The following is an 18,327-nucleotide window of genomic DNA, read 5'->3' on the forward strand; positions in this document are numbered from 1 at the left end:
CCATCGAAGACCATGTTTGTATAGAAAAGAGAACATTTCCCGTAGTGTAAAGGTGGGAGTTTCCAAGCAGCCGGGTTACAGCGAAGAAAGCATCTCCCCTACCACCAGGGTCCCTCCCAAATCTTCTGCAGGAATTTGGCTCCTGCTGTCGTGCTGGGTCATCAAGCAGGAGTTTCCCAGAGTCCTCCACTCTGTTTTTAACTCCACTCTGCTTTCTGAATTGTTTCCTGAGGGACTTGGAAACGGGGAAGGAATTATTCACACCGAAGTGTGTATGAAGCCTAAATGACATCTAAAAAATTGTTTTTTCAAAAATATAGTAAGGGTTTCACCATAAACAGAAGACGAGAGTAATATTTACTTAAATTTCTTACAAGCATATAAAACTTTATGGGACTTTATATAGAGAGGTAACTATCAGCATATAGTATTTATATTTGGGCAAGAAGGGTTAAATCAAATTTTTTATTTAAATAAGCATAGTTCCTTGAAAGATCAATAGTATTTATACTCTGAAAAGAGTACCAAGCTTAGTTCGGTTATTTATTTATCCATTTTTTTTTTCCTGTTGTTTCTCCTTTGGGGGGAAATGGTGTGTTTTTATTTTGGTTTTGGTTTGTTTTTGCTTTTTTTTTGTCATTCTGATTCACTAAATTTGGGGATGGTTTTATTAAAGTCTATTAACTTCTTTTTAACCAAAGCTTTCTGAATATGACCAGCCTCAGGTGCTAGCGCATTAAAGAGCAACTAAACCTAATTCCAGTGTCCATTTGTGAAATGATGAGAGCTAATTGAACTTCTCTGAGGGTGAGAGAGAACACAATGTTGAACTTAAATTCCTTTTCCCAGAAAGGATTTTGCATGTACCTAATGCAAAAAAAAAAAAAAAAAAAAAAAAAAAAAAGATGCTCTAATCTCAGTAATAGTCACACCATGGTGACATTGCTTTTAGAGTAAACCAAGATACATTGACATGATGCTGCTACTAGGTCTTTGTGAAAGAAATACAGGGTGTGAGACTTTAAGACTAAGTACATCGACAGTGTAGGAACAGAGTAGAGAGTAATAGAGGCGTGCTAGGTGAAATGAGGGAACAACTATTATTCGGATCGAAGTTGGGATCTGAAGTTAAACAATAATCTCTTGAAAAAAATATGAGGTACAGAGAAGGATGTGAAAAACTTTGTATTTTTATTTTCTTCTTTATTATAGAAACACCTGTGTGATGACACAAAATACTTGGTGATATAGAACAATTATTATTAATCGTTCTTATAATTAAAATTTCCTAATCTTAAATGTCCAATAGTCTTTTGAAGATTGGAATCACATCATTGTTATCCCGGCTGCTGTAATGCCTTTTATACAATATTTTAACATAGGGTAAATAAGGCTTTTGCACAGAGCCTGAATACCTTCGGTTACAGTGGTGTCCAAATGATTGCATTATATTGTGAAGAAACTGGCCGTGGTCACAATGAAATCAAAAGTGCAGGTGAAAGTGCTTTTGGGGGCAGTTTGCAAATTGCAGTTAAAGCTACGGATTTTTTTTTTTTTTTTAAGTGTTCAGCATCCCAATTTGCTTTAAAGGTGTGGGTTTTTTTTTAAGTCTTCAGCATCCTAATTCACCCTTTCTAACTTAAAGAAAACATGACTTAAGACACTGCTTCTAAGTTTGGTTGTTCTTTATAGTGTGGATATTCAGATCTCTGTGAGTGTATGGGGGTGGGCTGAGGGTCAGATGAGGAGGGAGCGTGTGTGTGTGTGTGTGTGTGTGTGTGTGTGTGTGTGTGTGTGTATGTGTGTTTATGTCTGTGTGTATGGTTTTCGTGTGTATGATGTGTGTGTGTGTCGAACCGCTTCTAGGCTACTAAGTGTCAATGGAAAAGAAAATGTATTCAAAATACTTAAATCAAAACTAGAAGATGGAAAAAAAAGATTTATTCTATACAAAGCCTTGTCTGGACCACTTTAGAGAGACTTCTATTTTTTTAACCCTTCTATAAATATTTGATGGCACTTGAAATATTCCTGCAATAAAATGTGATTTGTGTAAAGAAAAAAAAAAAGATTTTGTAATGTGAAACAAAGAAAGAAAGTAATGTAATTTTCTAAAAAAAAAAATACAAACAAACAAACTTTGTATTATTTTCTTGATGGAATTTGTCTATCTGTCTTTGGAAAACTTTTTATTTCATTGAATGTGCCATAGTAGAAATACGTGTTTTTAGTTTTAGACTTAAGGAATAGCTGTTTGTGTTCCGACATTCCAAAATGCAAAACAACCTAGTAGAATCTTTAATGAAAAGGTTTAAGTAGGATGTAAGCTTCTCTCATTGTTGCTTTTTTGCACATGTTCTTCATTCCTCTCTAGTGCAATATGTACATAGAGCACTTGCGGGTGTACCTTGATCCCTCAGGGAAAAATACATATTTGTACAGTTTTTTTTTGGTTTTGTTTCTTGTTTTGTTTTTTGTGGTTTTTTGCCTTTTGGTTTTGGCTAAGGAATGTCGACTGAATCACTTGTTATTGTTGAGGGGCAGCCAGATAATAATCCTAAAGCCACTGTTTCAAACATTGATTGTTTAAATCATGTGTCCTTCCAGTGCTATTATTTGAAGATAATAATAATAAAAAGTTATTTTCTGACAGTTCTTTGTGCTGATTGGTGAAAGAAAAGGGTAAATAAGCACCTTACAATTGACTTACTGTGAATGACAATCCATCTTGATATCAACAATAGAAGCCCTATCACTTTGGAGTTGGGGTTAAGAGTCAGAAACAATGTGCTCAGGGATCTTCTAAAACTCTTAAAACAGGGTGGCCAGTACTACTGGGACAAAATTGTGTTTTGTATTGTTAATAATAATGATAATACTATCCCTCCAAGGCACAAGTGAACTGTGTAGAACTGCGCGTGTGTATAAACTTCACTGTTGTTCATTTTGTTTTGTTCAGAATGTATGCGTTCTTCAGTCTTGTATGCTTAAAAACATTGAATAACTTCCAGAGCAGTACAAAGTGATGCCAGTATGTTCAAAAGATAAATTAATAGGTCATATATCAACAAAGAGCATCATTCAGAGTACAGTCCTGCCTACTCCACTTACCATTTCTCTAATAATTAAAATATTCTTGATAAATATATTTATAGCATTATATGTTAAAAACTATTATTCCAAATCCTGTATAGCATGGATAAAAATTTTGTAAAGCAGTAATGAGAGCCCTACCTATCAGTGCAGTGAGAGAGGTAAAAGATGAAACATTGTGGGGTTTTTTCCCCAAATACCAGCAAATAACTCCCATTTTCATCATGTTCTCCTCTAGAAATAAACCAGGAAAATCTCTTTATGTAACACGATTCTTCTACTTACCGCATTTGTAATCTGTACGAGAGAGCTAATGTTTAAAGACAAACAAAACCCACCAGTGTAACAGCAATGTGAGCCAGCTTTTAGTGTTACATTTTACATTTTTGAAACATTTTGAAAGTAATATTTTGATATATTACTTTCCATAAGGTCAATGAACATCACTGTAATTGTTGGCTTTGGTTCTTGCAAACCTAGAATATACTTTCAGAAGAAGCTTTACATGTTTTCTTACCACCACGGAAAAGCAAAATTTGTGATAACTTTCCATGTGTTTAGATTAAAAAGAAACCATCACTTTGTTTTGATGATAAAGACTATGGGAAATGGCAGATCTCTCTCTCTCTCTCTCTGTCTCTCTCTCTCTCTCTCTCTTTCTCTTTCTCTTTCTCTATCTATCTATCTGTATATACACACACAGACGTTATTGACGTACATATTATAACATTTGGTTGCCACTTCTTACTTACAAAGATATGACACAGCAGAACCCCATAAAAACAACTTTATACTGTGGATCAAATTATATGCCTATAAATGCAATTGCAACAGTAAATCTTCATCTGTTACTAAAAGTCTGTGATATGGGTCTTAATTGTATTCCCAAAACAGTAGTATTGTTAAAGAGGTTCCACCAGATTGGACAAAAGAGACCTTCCTATTATTGTTTATTCTTAAGAAAAGAGCAGGCTGGCAAGCAATTTCTTTACAAAGCAGTTGGTTTCACTTTTGGGTCTGTTTGCTTGTTTGTGTAATTGTGATCATTTTTGTCAGGCTCTCAGTACAGCTTTTAAAATAATCCAGAAGCCTGGCTTCATACCAAGGAGACATCGTAGATGGGGGGGGGGGAATCTCCATGTTTAACCAGACCTTCAGAACTTAGAGCAATAAATACATTCAGTCATTTATTTATTTATAAATGAATGACAGAATATTCAGTCCAAATAGAAACAATGTTTTTTCAGCAATGCAACATAACATGGAGTCTTACGTTAAGAAGGTGAATATGAGAATATTAAGTAGATGCCTAGAAAATCCACGTTTGCTGTTGACATTTAGTGTGTTTGCCACATTAGTAATATCACACTTCTTTTTCCCTTCTAAGAACTGATGAAAGATCTCTTGCTGTTAGCTTTGACATGCTGCACGTGCCATTATGTTGTTCTCTAAGAGCAACTAAATTCTTTGCAGTATTCGTGTGTGATTCCGTTCTCCCTCGTTATTACTTTAATGTGGATGAATACTATCTCTAGGAACTTGGTTATCATTGAACAGATTGCATATGTAAATGCAGATAATTCTTGAGCAATATAGTGAATCTGATTTCACACACACACACAAAATCCGTATGTACTGTACACATCTTCCTGAATCCAAAACTCTCTCCTTATCCACAATGGTTTGAAATCTCATATAAAACAGTGGTAAATTTTTAAACATTAGGACATTAGCTGGCTGCTTCTTTAAATGTACCTGTATTGTCTGCCTGCTCCTTTTGTGGAGATGTGTTTTTGTATTGGATGTTTGGGCCAATGGGAGGCTTCAAGCTACAACATATTTTCCCAGTTTAAATATATTTAACATACGACAAACCCCAGACAAGGCTTTTAATATGTATAAAGAACTGCAGTGTTAGGTGGTTTATTTGCAAACCGTTTTCAATGTTGTCCATTTTTATGGCACCTTTAACAATATTCTTGTTTCCAAAGTACAAAAAAAAAAAATAGGTTAAATAATCTAGCCATAACTGAATGTCAAGCAATAAAACAAATGACTTCTGTGCATAGACTTAAAAAAAATACAAATTTTAGACATCTGCATGTAAATGCAATCTCTTGTTTACTGCTTTCTTCAACTTGAGCAATTGATTCCTTATTTACTATTAACTTAAGAACTTGTAATGGCCTGTAAACATTTTCTCTCTTACTCTTCTTTCAAATTTACCTTCGTCCCTGCTTTTGAGTCATAATATTTAATGTTGTTCTGCACATCTCTATACAGTTAACTTTTTGGCTTTCATTCTGTATAGATAAGAAAATGTTATATTATAAACAGCCTACTCAGTGCAAATATTTATCTGTTTATCAAATCCACAATATGCTGTATGATACTGGTTTTACTATATAATCTATTTTAGACATAGCTGTTTAGAACTAGAGTGTGCTATTTTTGTGTTTTTCTGATGTGTGGTGCTAGATAAGTTACTTTTGTGAACAAACAAAAAAAAAACCCCTTTTATTCCTAGACAATACCACCTTTGGGTCTTGTTAATTTCACTGAGTATAACTATATATTTGTATATATATATACATATATATATATATATATATATATATATATATATATATATATATATATACCTGTGCCCAACTGGCAGCTGTATCAGAGTGCTGGATTTGGGACATGCTTTTCTCTTTAAATACATAATATCATTATATAAATTATTCTAGAGTGTATTTAATTAGGATAAAATTACTTCCTTAGTATGGATATTTGACATCTATAGGGTGAATTTGTTCGTAAATATGGATATATAAAAACGTATTAGCATTTACTTTATGTTTGCTACTTGGCTTTATACCATATCTCCTAAGCTGAAAAATAATTTGCCAGGCCTTCAAGGTCCTAAAGAAACACTCTAGTTTAATGGAGTAATGTTTTTTTTTTTTCTTACTAAGGCACCTTATTATTGGCACCTGGCAGAGTTATGTATTAGCTCCTATTATAGATAATAGGCACTTATATAAAGTATTCTTGGTGGCTTGATGGCAGAATAAACCTTTCCCCTCCTACCTGAGCCATGAGAAGTATATAGACGTCCACTATCATGGCAGAACATTGGCCATAAAGCAACTTTGACAAGGGGTGTTCTGTGTTAACATGACCTCAACCAGTTCCATGAACTGAGTGAAGGACCTTCATTTTAAAAGTCATTTAATAATGAGCTTAGTTAAACTCTTTCACCTGTTCTTCCAAGACCTATCGGCATTGTTAAAAAATCAAAGTATATCAAATATCTAACTAAGGATGTAGTTAACCTTATTAAATATTGATTAGAATTGTTCTGTAATATTACTGAATTTGTAAGATCTTTAGCAAAGATTTTTGAGCAATTTATAAATATAGAGCAAATGTTTCTGTTTATTGCACTTTTTGTAATTGAAGGTGATAAATCCTCAAGCCATGGTTATTGGCTTCCATGCACTGAATATTTACCCACAATTCTAGACATTTTCCATTTTTATGGAAGAGTTGCTGTTACCTTAATTATAAATGCAATCGTGTGGTTAATGAGAGCTAATGCTAATAGTTAACCTTTTAAAGTGAATTGGCTACAGTTTAGGGAGAAATCTCTTTTAATACAAATCACGTCATTCCTTATTGCTTCGCTTAGAAAGGAATTGAAACCTTTTTTTTTTTTTTTAAGCACCATTTAGTATCCTAAGCTTCCTGAGGATAGAGATTGTATCTCTTTATGTCTGCACAATGGCCAGAACATGTCAGCATTTGATCATTGTTAAATGACAAAAAGTATGCCCCAATTCAGACTTTTTTCCTGGGTTGTTTTGGAAAATTTATAAAATATGCCAAGCCTTATGGTTAAAGCTTTCTTCTACAACTAAGTATTAAAGCCACATTTTAAAAGACCACATGAAATGCTGATTCTAATTGTGTGTAGGTCTTGAGGATTAAGCACACAAATTTCACAAAACTCTGTGAGTAACAAACTCAGCCTTCTGTAAATATACATGCAAGTTTGGAAACAGTAATACTGTACCTATAAATATATGCTGTCTGTTTTGTGTACAGTATGTAAAAACTCTTTTTCTGCCACACTAAAAATGCAAGCCATTTATGGGAATCCTAAAAATAGTATTGTACTAAAACTTTGCTAATGATCTTTATTAGAGGATCATCCAACTTTTCACTTACATCGGGTTTTCTTTTCAATTCACTCTTACAGTAGTCTGCTTATTTCCAGCTGTTTGTTATTTTATTGAGTCCTGAATTTAAAAAAAAATATTTTGATTCATTTTGTACATACAAGCTGTAAAAAAAGAGAGATTTAATGTTGTCTTTTAAATACTCCGATTTTCATTCTAATATGAATGTTGTTATATTGTACTTAGAAACTGTACCTTTAATATTACATTACCTTTATTAAAAGTGCATTGAACACATCAATTTTAGATGTGCTTTATGTACTGTTATCCTATAATAAAATTTCAGCTTCTAATGGAACACTTGCCTTGTTTTTCTTCTTTTTTCTTGGTTCTTGAGTTGCATTGTACAGTTTTCTAGCTTACATCTTGTCTCCAGAGAATGGAGTAGTAGAACCTCGCTACTCAAAGTGCGGTCCACAGACCAGTAGCACTGGCATCACCCGCGACCTTGACCTTGTTAGAAATGCAAAATCCTAGGCACCACCCCAGACCTGCTAAATCAGGATGTGCATTTTCACAAGATCCCCAGGTGATTGGTTTACTTATTAAGGTTTGGGAAGCACTGCTCTATAGTGTAGTACTTTAAAAAATATAATTCATTTCTATTTTGCAGGGGACAAAACACATATACAAGGATCAAACTACCCTTTGATCAGAAAAGGGAAAGAAAGAAGCTTCAACTTGTGAGTTAACGTCTGTTGATTGATAGTAGCTGCCAGAAATGCAGAATTGAGGATTCTTAAAGGAGGGCCATGACTGATCAGTGATACCTGTCCTGAGTGCAGGAGGGGAGACATCCTGAATGCACACCACACTTTGTCATTTTTGCTTTAGAAATCGTTAAAATAGAATGTCAGAATAATGCCAAAGACTTTAATGATGCCAAAGACTTTTTAAAAATCTGGCTTTACTGGGCTGTCATTGTACCATCCCAGCCCCACCCCCTTCTCTTGAGTAGATCAGATAAGAGTAAACCAACAGGGTTAACATCAGCTAAATATCACACTATTTTAATGATGCAAAACCTCATCATAAATTATTTCCAAAGTAATCTCAAGGACATTCAAATTATAAAATATTCAGAAGTCAGAACAAAGGCAACTGAGTTGGGCTTTTCCTCCACCCACATTCTATAATACCTAAGCGTCTCTTGCACTTTATAAAATAAATATTTGAAATGATCCCAAAAGTCATTGCGTATAACAAATATCATGAATCACATTGATGGGTCCCCAGCTTTTCTGAAGGCAAGCCTAGATTCCCAAGAGTGGCAGAAGCCTCTTGCTAGATTAACAGGCACTCTATCCTTGCCCTGTACCACCAGTTGTGAGCTGGAGAAAAATCCCGTTTTTTGCTAATGTCATTTATCTATGATGTAAGGAGCTAACAAACTAGTGTTTGTGTGTTTACTTTGATTCTGGATTTTTTTCTCTCCTTTGAAGGGGAAATATTGACTCTAGTAAGGTATAGTCATGTCTCAGTAATCCATTTGTTGTTTATCTGCTTGATAGAATTCTCAAACAGTATTTTTAATTCCAGAATGATTTCTTTGTGGGGGGAAGTTGCTTCAACTATGAACTGTTCTGTGCTTAGAGAACAAAAATTAATTTTAGCCTCACAATTAATTATGATAGTCACCTCCTAACAAGTCTCACATCCATCCTCTACCATTCTCTGTTTACCCCTCCCATAAAATGCACACTTTATTGTAAAGACAAATATAAATAATTATTTAGTTATCCTACTTGGAATTATTTCTGCTATCATTACCTTCTCTCTGTGGGATAGTTAGGTGCTACCTGTAAAAGACCAGCATTCATAAAGAGGGTGTGGAGAAAAGGAAACCCTCCTACACTGGTGAGCATGTAAATTGGTGCAGCCACTGTGGAAAACAGTATGGAGGTTTCTTAAAAAACTAAAAATAGAGTTGCCATGTGATTCAGCAGTCCCACTCCTGGGCATATATCTGGAGGAAACTCTAATTCAAAAAGATACATGCATCCCAACATTCATAGCAGCACTATTTACAATAGCGAAGACATGGAAGCAACCTAAATGTCCACTGACAGATGAATGGATAAAGAAGATATGGTATATATCTAATGGAATACTATTCAGCCATAAAAAAGAATTAAATAATGCCGTTTGCAGCAACATGGATGAACCTAGAGATTATCATATTAAGTGAAATAAGTCAGAGAAAGACAAATACCATATGATGTCACTTATATGTGGAATCTAAAATATGATTACAAATGAACTTACTTACAAAACAGAAACAGACTCACAGACATAGAAAACAAATTTATGGTTACCAAAGATGAAAGAGGGTGGGGGAGGGATAAATTAGGAGTTTGGGATTAGCAATTACAAACTACCGTATATAAAATACATAAACAATAAGATTCTACTGAATAGCACAGGAAACTATATTCAATATCTATAATAAACCACAATGGAAAAGAATATGAAAAAGAATATATATATTTATTTATTTATAACTGAATCACTTTGCTTTACACCAGAAACTAACACAGCATTATAAATCAACTTTACTTCTATTTAAAAAATTTTTAAAAGAAGACCAGCATTCAGATGAACAGTTGTTTCTGGGTCTTTTTTTAGCCCAGGGACAATCTTACACAGAATACAACAAAATATACTATAGAAATTATCATCTTCTGAGTAGAAAAATTTGAATACTTTAGCCATTCTCTTCTGACACAGTATATCCCAAACACAGCATAGCCAGTATTTTTCTGGTTTTCAGGAGTAATAATAATTCCTTCCCACTTGAAATACCATTTATTGCTGAAAAGCCTGATTTGAACAAACTACTATTGGCAACAGTATTTCCCCCACTAGTTTCTGAATCAATTACTAGATTGAAACCTCTTTGCTAGAGGGCTATTTCTGGATTCTCACTTTGAAAGGGCCTTATGGATGATTGTAAATTCGTGAAGTAATTCCCTGAGTGAAGTAGTTACCAGCCATAAACTCTCCAAGGCCAAGTTCACCCCAGATCAAGCAAAGGAAGCTCGTCAGCTGAGAGGTAGGAAAATAACTTGGTACTGATAAAAAATAGATGATCTTGCACATTTCTCTGTCTTGATTTGGTCTAAAGAAATACACATCTAGAACAACTCTGATAACTTCACTTAGCCAGGTGCTTGCAGTTTTAAGAGTTATTTTTGAAATTGTGGTCCACTGAAACATAAACTCAAAATAAGTAACTACTGTTATCAATTCTTTCAAAAAGAGATTGGCTTCTCATTCAACTCCCGAGTTTGTTTATTTCTCAGTTTAGAAGAAATGGAAACCAAATCTTTTTTCTGCTTGAACATCCACAGAATAAAATGGAACAATCACTTTGGAAAACAGTTTGGCAGTGTCTTAAAGTGTTGAACACAAATTTACCATACAACCCAACAATTCTATTCCTAGGTATCTGAGCAAGGGAAATGAAAACACAAAGTTCACACAAAGACTTGTATACAAATGTTCATACCAATATTACTCATAATAGCTATATATATATAAAGTGGAAACCATCTAACATCCATCAAGTGTTGAAGGGATAAAATAATTGGGGCATATACATAAATGTCATTCTACTATTCAGCAACAAAACAACTGCTAATGCTTGCTACTACGTGGATGATCCTCAAAAATGGATAATCTACTAGGAGAAAGAATCTGGATGCAAAAGACTATATATTGTATGATTTCATTCACATGAAATGTCCAGAAAAGGCAAGTCTGTAGAATCACAAGCAGTTTAGTGTTTGTCCTGGGGCTGGGGATGGGAAGAGAGATTAACTACGAAGGAGCACACAGGATTTTTCAAGGCAATGGAAATGTTCTAAAACTTGGTAGTGTTGATGGTTGCACAACTGTACATGTACTAAAAATTAGTGAATGATAACTGAGTGAGTGAATTTTATGGCACATAGATTACACCTCAGTAAAGCTGTTTTACAGACACACACATACACACTCACGCACACACACACACAGTGGTTTCCCTATCACCCAGAGAATGAAGTCCAAAGTTCCAAATTCTCTAGCATGGCATGAAGACCCTCTCAGGCCCCTCCTCCCCTGTCCGGTCCAATGGCCTCCACTTCCCCCACAAGGCAATACAGTAAGTAGCTGTTCCCCTCCCTGCAACACGCAGCACTGTTTCACACTTCTGGGCTCTTCACACCCCCAAAACCACAGCCCCTTCTCAACCCAGTGAACTCCTACTCATCCTTCAAGACCCAATGTAAATTAAATTTTTTCTCTGAAGTAGTCTATAAATTGTCAGAATGAGTTCCTTCCTCATTGTGTTCCCATAGAATCTATAATTTGTGTGTGTGTGTGTGTGTGTGTGTGTGTGTGGTCGACTGAAATAGAAACAACATGAGAGCTGTGAGTTTCAATTTTATTTAGGGACTTACTGAGGAGTATAGCCCAGGACACAGCCTCTCAGATAGCTCTGAGAAACTGCTCCAAAGAGGTAAGGGGAGAGGTCAGTATATATGTGATTCTGTTGAAGTGGGGTATGTGCAATCAGGCACATGTCTCGGTAGAAGGTTGCTGCCAGTCACAAGGAACAGACAGCTTAGGTAATGGTTTTAGGGATTTTCTAAGTATGGGAAGATGCAAGAATCCAGGTTCATAAAAAAATTCTCCTGAAAATATCTAACTCTCTAAAGGCTTGTTCTGCCAGTTTTCCCAGAGCACAGAGTGTCTCATTCCTGATCTCTGCCCTGAACTCCTTTCAGGGTGTGTTAAAGGTCAACGGCTACAGTGGCTAATTACCTAATCCTTGTAGAGCCAGATGGAGAGTGACATTCTTTAGTTGGCAGCGTATATCATTTCCTGTTTATACTGTATTATAATCATTTGTTAAACAATGCCACCACCACCGTGAGTGGTCCAATGTATTTGCTTGTTTGTCTTTGGCATGAAAGTGTATACTAATAGCTACTACTTGTTGAGCATTTACTCTTTGTAGTGAAATTTTTACATGTTACTTCTAATCCTCACAACAATCCTGTAGGTGAGATAATTACCTCACCCATTACCCAGATGAGGAAACTGAGGCCCAAAGAGGCAACACAACATGTCTGGGATCACACTGCCAGTAAGCAGGAAAACTGAGATACAAACCTATATCTGCTGGACTCCAAAAATCCATGTTCTTTTCATTAAACTGCTTCTGGTTTACAGAGTAGCGTGTAAAGAGGGAAGGATGCATAGACTTAACATTTTAATGGCAAAAGTTATGAGACCTGATTTGTAGTATCAGCTTTACCACTGATCACGTAAATGTTGCAAAAGTCACTTGACAATGTGGGCCTCAGTCTCCTTATCAGGAAGACAAGAGAGTTGGACTACATAATCTCCAAAGTTCCTTCTTGTAACCACTGGCACTCAGATACACTGGACCAGAGCAAACTGATGATAATCTCTAATCTCAACACAGGCCACGTCTGGTGACGTTACCATGCCACACTACTATGGGCTGGTGCACCCCAGCAGCATGAGTGCTTCAACAATTCTTGAGCAGTTTTTTTTTTTTAAAGGAAATATTTAATTTTTATTTTATTGATGCATAGCTGATTTACAATGTTGTGTAAATTTCTTCTGTACAGCAAAGTGATTCAGATATATATATATACACATTTTTTTAATATTCTTTTCCATCATGGTTTATCACAGGACATTGAATATAGTTCCCTGTGCTATACCATAGGACCTTGTTGTTTATCCATTCTCTATATAATAGTTTACATCTGGTAATCCCAACCTCCCACTCCATCCTTCCTCCATGCCCCCTGCCCCCTGCCCCTTGGCAACCACAAGTCTGTTCTCTATGTCTGTGAGTCTTCTGTTTTGTAGATAGGTTCATTTGAGTCATATTTTAGATTCCACATGTAAGAGATACCATATGGTATTGCTCTTTCACTTGAGCAGTTGCTGAAGACTAGGACATGACTCCCAACTCCGACTGCATGCTTTGCGAGATAGTACCCAATTCTTAAACTTCTACACTGCCTCGATGTCCGTCTCTGTCCTAGCGCGTGAGTCAGCATCGCTCACCTAATAAGAAATGCTGCCCCACAGTGCTGGGCACTGCACCAGTTGATTTGCAAGCATCCACAAGCACTGTCTCCTAACTGGCCTCTTCCCTACAAATCATTCAATACATTGCCAGATAAACATTCCTAAAACACAGAAGCTCTGATTGTGTCATTCCTCTCCTTATAAGCTCCCCTCTCCCCTCAGCATCCCATTTCTTATACAATAAAATCAAAATCCTTACTCTGGCTTATAAGGTCTTCTGTGTTCTATTCCCAACCTAATTTTCCAAACCCTTTCCTATACTGCTCTTCAGAGACCTTGTAATGCAGGCAAAGTAAATTACCTAAGGGTCCCTGTATTCAAGGGAGATTTTTCACATACGTGTGATTTCTATGTAGACATAATTTTAAACAATATCACAAATCATTCTAAACTTCAGAACATGCTTTCCTGCTAGCACACAAACTGGACTCTGTTCATGCAGTAGGTGTATGCAGCTCCCTGTGCTGGTCTCTATCTAGAACCATCCTTTTCCATCATCCACATACCTCAAATTCTTCAAATGGGCTGACATGTCAAGTGCCCAAAGTGGTAACTGACATATAAGTGCTCAGTAGATGTCTTTAGCTAGTCAAAGCTGCTTTCTGTTTCTCTCACTAGTGATTTCTCTCCCTCCCTGAACTCACACAATCTTTTCTATAATACCTTTCTTATGTAGCTCATCACTTTGTATTTTATTTTGTAATTATTTAATGTGTATATCTTAGCTTCCCAATGATCAAAAGCTCTTGGAAAAACCAGTATTGGCTCCGAGTCCTATGTGTACGCAGCACCAAGCACAAGTTATAAGTGCTCAATAAATCTTTCCTGAGTGAGTGAAAATCTTACACTTAGTGAGTGTAAGAGCCAGAGTGACCGCTGGTAGAAAATGACATCTAAAATGGGAGGAGAATGGAGTGGAGATGCTACTGCGTGCCAGGTAACTGTGCTGAGCACAGCTTCATCCCTTATTTCATTTAATCCTTTCAAAAAACCCTGCTAAGTAGGTGCTTATATCTCCATTTTATTGATGAGTCAGTTAAGACACTTAAGGTCACAACCAAGTCTGGGTCTTTCCAGTACTGTACTTGTTCCAAGTCTGGGTCTTTCCAGTACTGTACTGTACTGTCCTTCTGCCAGTTTATGATCTCCTCAAGGTCGAGGACTCTCTAGGACAATACATAGCCCCCCAGCCCTCAAGGTGAGCTCCAGCAACCCCTGTCTCACAGTTTCCAGCGGAATCTACCAGGAGTCCGGGGGCGGGGAGGAGGCGGGAAGGGGGCGGGGGGGAGGCGGGAAGGGGGGGGGGGGAGGAGGGGGAGGCGGGGGACGGCCCTCTCGAGTCGCACGGGCCCCGCCCGCTGCGTCGCTGATGACGTCACCACGCAAGGCCGAGGCGGCGCGGCCATGTCCTTTAAATAAGGCCTTCCCGAGGCGCGCGACAGAGAGGCGTGGGTTGTACTGGCGTGTGATTGTTTCGCTAGGGTCCAGGTCGCGGTTCGGGGCGGAGGCGCCGCTGACCACGAGGTGGGCGGCAAGGCTGCTTTGTTGCAGAGACTCGGCGGGGAGGGCGCGCTTGTGAGGGGCGGGAGGAGGGAACATGGCGGCCCCTAGGCCAGGCCAGGACCCTTCCCAGCTGGTGCTGGCGCGGTCCCCTCCCCTGTCTTTGCTCACCGATTTACAGCATTTCTAGAACCTTGTTTTTCCTTTGGTTCCCTTTCCCTCAGCCTTCCTTGTGCCTTCATCGGCTCTCCCGCCCCAGCCCCTCACCGGGCAGAAGCGTGGGAGGTGGATTAAGTGGGAGCAGGTGAGGCCCGCCCGCTACTGAGAGATCGACTCCTACGTTTGACTGTCCGTTGCTCACAAACTCTTTATCCGCACGGGGTGGCAGGAGAAGCACTGAACATGCAGTGTTGACGTTCAGGCCAGATGCAAGCCAGATTTCTATTGCTGGTGAGTCCTCTAAGTGATCCCGTGAAATGTCACTTAAGTTATCTGGCCCTCAGTCTCCTCCAAAAGTGAGGTTCTCTTTGAAAGATTCTTGACATCCAGATAGCTTTCGTCCTTCGTTGCTTGCCAGAACCTGCCCCATAATAATGTATGGTTGGGAAAATGGAAGCAAGATTTATTTTGACAATAAGGGAGTCGGGGCAGGGGACTGAGTCAAGACATACAGCCCATTCTGGGATCTTGTATGTGAGCAATGAGAACACCATTCTGTTTCGGTCTTCTTTCGTGACGTTCCTGGAATAAGTTAAATGGAGAAGGACTGATCCTATGTTAGCTTCGCTGTTCTGCCTCAAAGGCCTTGGGAATATTCGTCTGTCTGCCCTTTTCTATTTTACGTGTCTGTGTCGATTGAGGGTGGTTGTTTAGGAACAGGTTCTTGACTCATCTGAGTTAACAGTATCTGGTCCAGCCAATCACCTGCTTTTGTTCTTGACCTTTGGTTTTTTCCTCAGTTGAGTGAAAATTCTAGAGACATCCTGCCTCCTTAGGAGCCTACACTGCCAGGCAGCAGAATTGTGAACTAGAGTGAAGCAGAAATCTAGGAATATGAGCTCCATGATGGCCATGGGTGAACCAAGGCTGAACTGGTGAGTTACATCTGTTTGCAATCTCCTAAAGAGGATTGAAGTGGGTCTGGTGTCTGCATTAGGAAAGGAGGGTGTCTGGCCTGGAGAGATTTGGAGGAAACAGAAAGAAGATAAGTACAGTGGCTTAGAGTTTACCCCATTCTCATCTACCCCGTTCTTTTTTTTTTTTTTTTAAATTACTATTATTTTTTCGGTACGCGGGCCCTTCACCGCTGTGGCCTCTCCCGCTGCGGAGCACAGGCTCCGGACGCCCAGCGGCCATGGCTCACGGGCCCAGCCGCTCCGTGGCACGCGGGATCCTCCCAAACCGGGGCACGAACCCGTGTCCCCTGCATCGGCAGGCGGACTCCCAACCACTGCGCCACCTGGGAAGCCCTACCCCGTTCTTATCTACACCTGCTTGGCACTTTTGAGTTATCTTTGACTGCACTTCCTCTCCTAAAGTGATAACAATTCAGCACTTAGATTGCTTCTAGGTATAACTCCATCATGTATTTATTGTTGATCTTAGTAAAGGAAAGATGCTGGAACTTTCCTGCGTTCAACAACCTTTTTTTAAGAATAGGCAAGCTTCTTTTTGTTATATTGGAATTTATATCAAGTGATAATGTAAATGCATAGACTATTTTAGAAGTGTATGAGAACTTTACAAATAGAGAACTTTATTAAGTAATATGGTGGCTATGTAGAAATCTAATGTGTGTGCTGCTTTAGATCAATTTAACACACATTTAGTGAGCATCTACTCTACTAGCAAAGGAGTTTGCTAGGGGAGGAGAATACAAAAGTTACAAGAGATTACAAAGATGACTGAAATAGTACCTGACTCAGAAGATTCAATCACTACATCCTCTAGTATAATGCATATAGACAATGATATTGTCTATAATTATGTAATGTGATAAATGTTGATTCAGTGGCAATCATATTACAATATAGAAATGTTATCAAAGTGACATGCTGTACACCTTAAATTTACAAAGTGTAACATGTCAAGTTTATCAAATAAATACAATCAGTATGTGTTCAATAAGTATTTGTTTATTGAAAACAGTGTTTCCTCCAAGGAGCTCACAATTCCTGAGGCCCATGACTTTGTTTTTGTATGTTATGCAAAAACTTTAGAATTTAATGAGATGTCACAGATACAGCACAATAGCAAGTACTAAGAAACTACCCCGGTGCATAACAAATAAGACTTTTTAGATTTATCGTTAATACCTTAATTATTGTTTTTAGATAAACACCTTTAAAACAGTAAGAAATGAGTATGGAGCAAATATGCGAGAATTTCCCATTTTAGTAATGGGCCAGCCACAAGGTGCCATTTGACTAGATTTTTCTGTTGTAAGTTTTAAGAGGTACGCACATTTATGCTCCTTGCCATAAAAAATGTGTTCAAACGCAGGACAGATGCTCTTCTATATCATTGACATTGTGAAACCAGACGTGGTTTAGAGCCTTTGCACAGTCCTTGGAATGGTCCTTTTCTACAGAATCCTTCTAATTTTTGTTCTCCCTAGATTAATTGTTCTCAGTGTGTTTAATTTTTAAATTCTTTCGTTCAACCAGCGTTTATTGGATGCTTACTATACAGAAAGCATTGACTATAGTATGTTAGTCTGTAAATTAATTACAGTATAGAAAATCACATATGACCTTGCAAGTAGTTTTAGTAGAGGCACACCATTTATCACATTTGCCAAGTTAACAAAAAACGTTGGATAATCAGTCTTTGTAGTGTTTTTTGGCTGAGCACAATAGTGAATGAGACAAAAATAGGTTAAGAAGCACTTTCTTTCAGCAGTCAAACATCTTAATGTTATGCCACAGAGCCTGAGGTGAGCCTTGCCTCTGACAGACCCTTTATGATACTTCAGTCTGCTCTATCTTTAACTCTCAAGTATCTCTGGCATTTAGTTGGGTACTAAAGGAAAAAGCAAGGCTGATTGTTGGAATTGGAGAATTTCAGAATGGGCCTAGGTTAAAAACTATCCAAGAAGTAAAACATCTAAACTCACACATGAAATTAAAATTATTAAGAGGTGATTTTCTGGGAAAGGGGATGTAGGGGACGTGTAGTTTTAAATTACAATTGTACCATTATGCTTGTTAATCTAGCATGAAATTTTGAATTGTAAAATTCAAGTAAATCACTTTGTTTTACAGGGATGTTTCCCCCAAAAATGGCCTTAAGACATTTTTCTCTCGAGAAAATTATAAAGATCATTCCATGGCTCCAAGTTTAAAAGAACTATGTATTTTATCTAGCAGGTAATATGTTTATTTATTTGGTTATT

At 37.5% G+C, this 18,327-nt stretch overlaps 1 protein-coding gene across 19 annotated transcripts in view; it reads left to right on the top strand.

The window, feature by feature from the left end:
• Nucleotides 1–14,790: 14,790 nt before the first annotated feature.
• The window catches only part of ICE2 (interactor of little elongation complex ELL subunit 2), an 86,041-nt gene continuing 82,504 nt past the window's right edge, over nt 14,791–18,327 (top strand). For 13 of the 19 annotated variants that reach the window (XR_016392083.1, XR_016392084.1, XR_016392082.1 and 10 more), the window contains exons 1-3: nt 14,791–15,383; nt 15,893–16,027; nt 18,197–18,301. Coding sequence is in view for 8 of the 19 variants with exons in the window: in XM_089907154.1 (XP_089763280.1) it covers nt 15,987–16,027; nt 18,197–18,301 (146 nt within the window). In the remaining 11 variants the exon portion in view is untranslated. The other 6 variants (XM_089907147.1, XM_089907152.1, XM_089907153.1 and 3 more) reach the window with 4 other exon arrangements.

Source organism: Delphinapterus leucas, chromosome 2, assembly GCF_059928025.1.
Source record: "Delphinapterus leucas isolate spDelLeu-1000000601 "Yukka" chromosome 2, BTC_Dleu_Yukka2, whole genome shotgun sequence".
NCBI classification, from domain to species: Eukaryota; Metazoa; Chordata; class Mammalia; order Artiodactyla; family Monodontidae; genus Delphinapterus; species Delphinapterus leucas.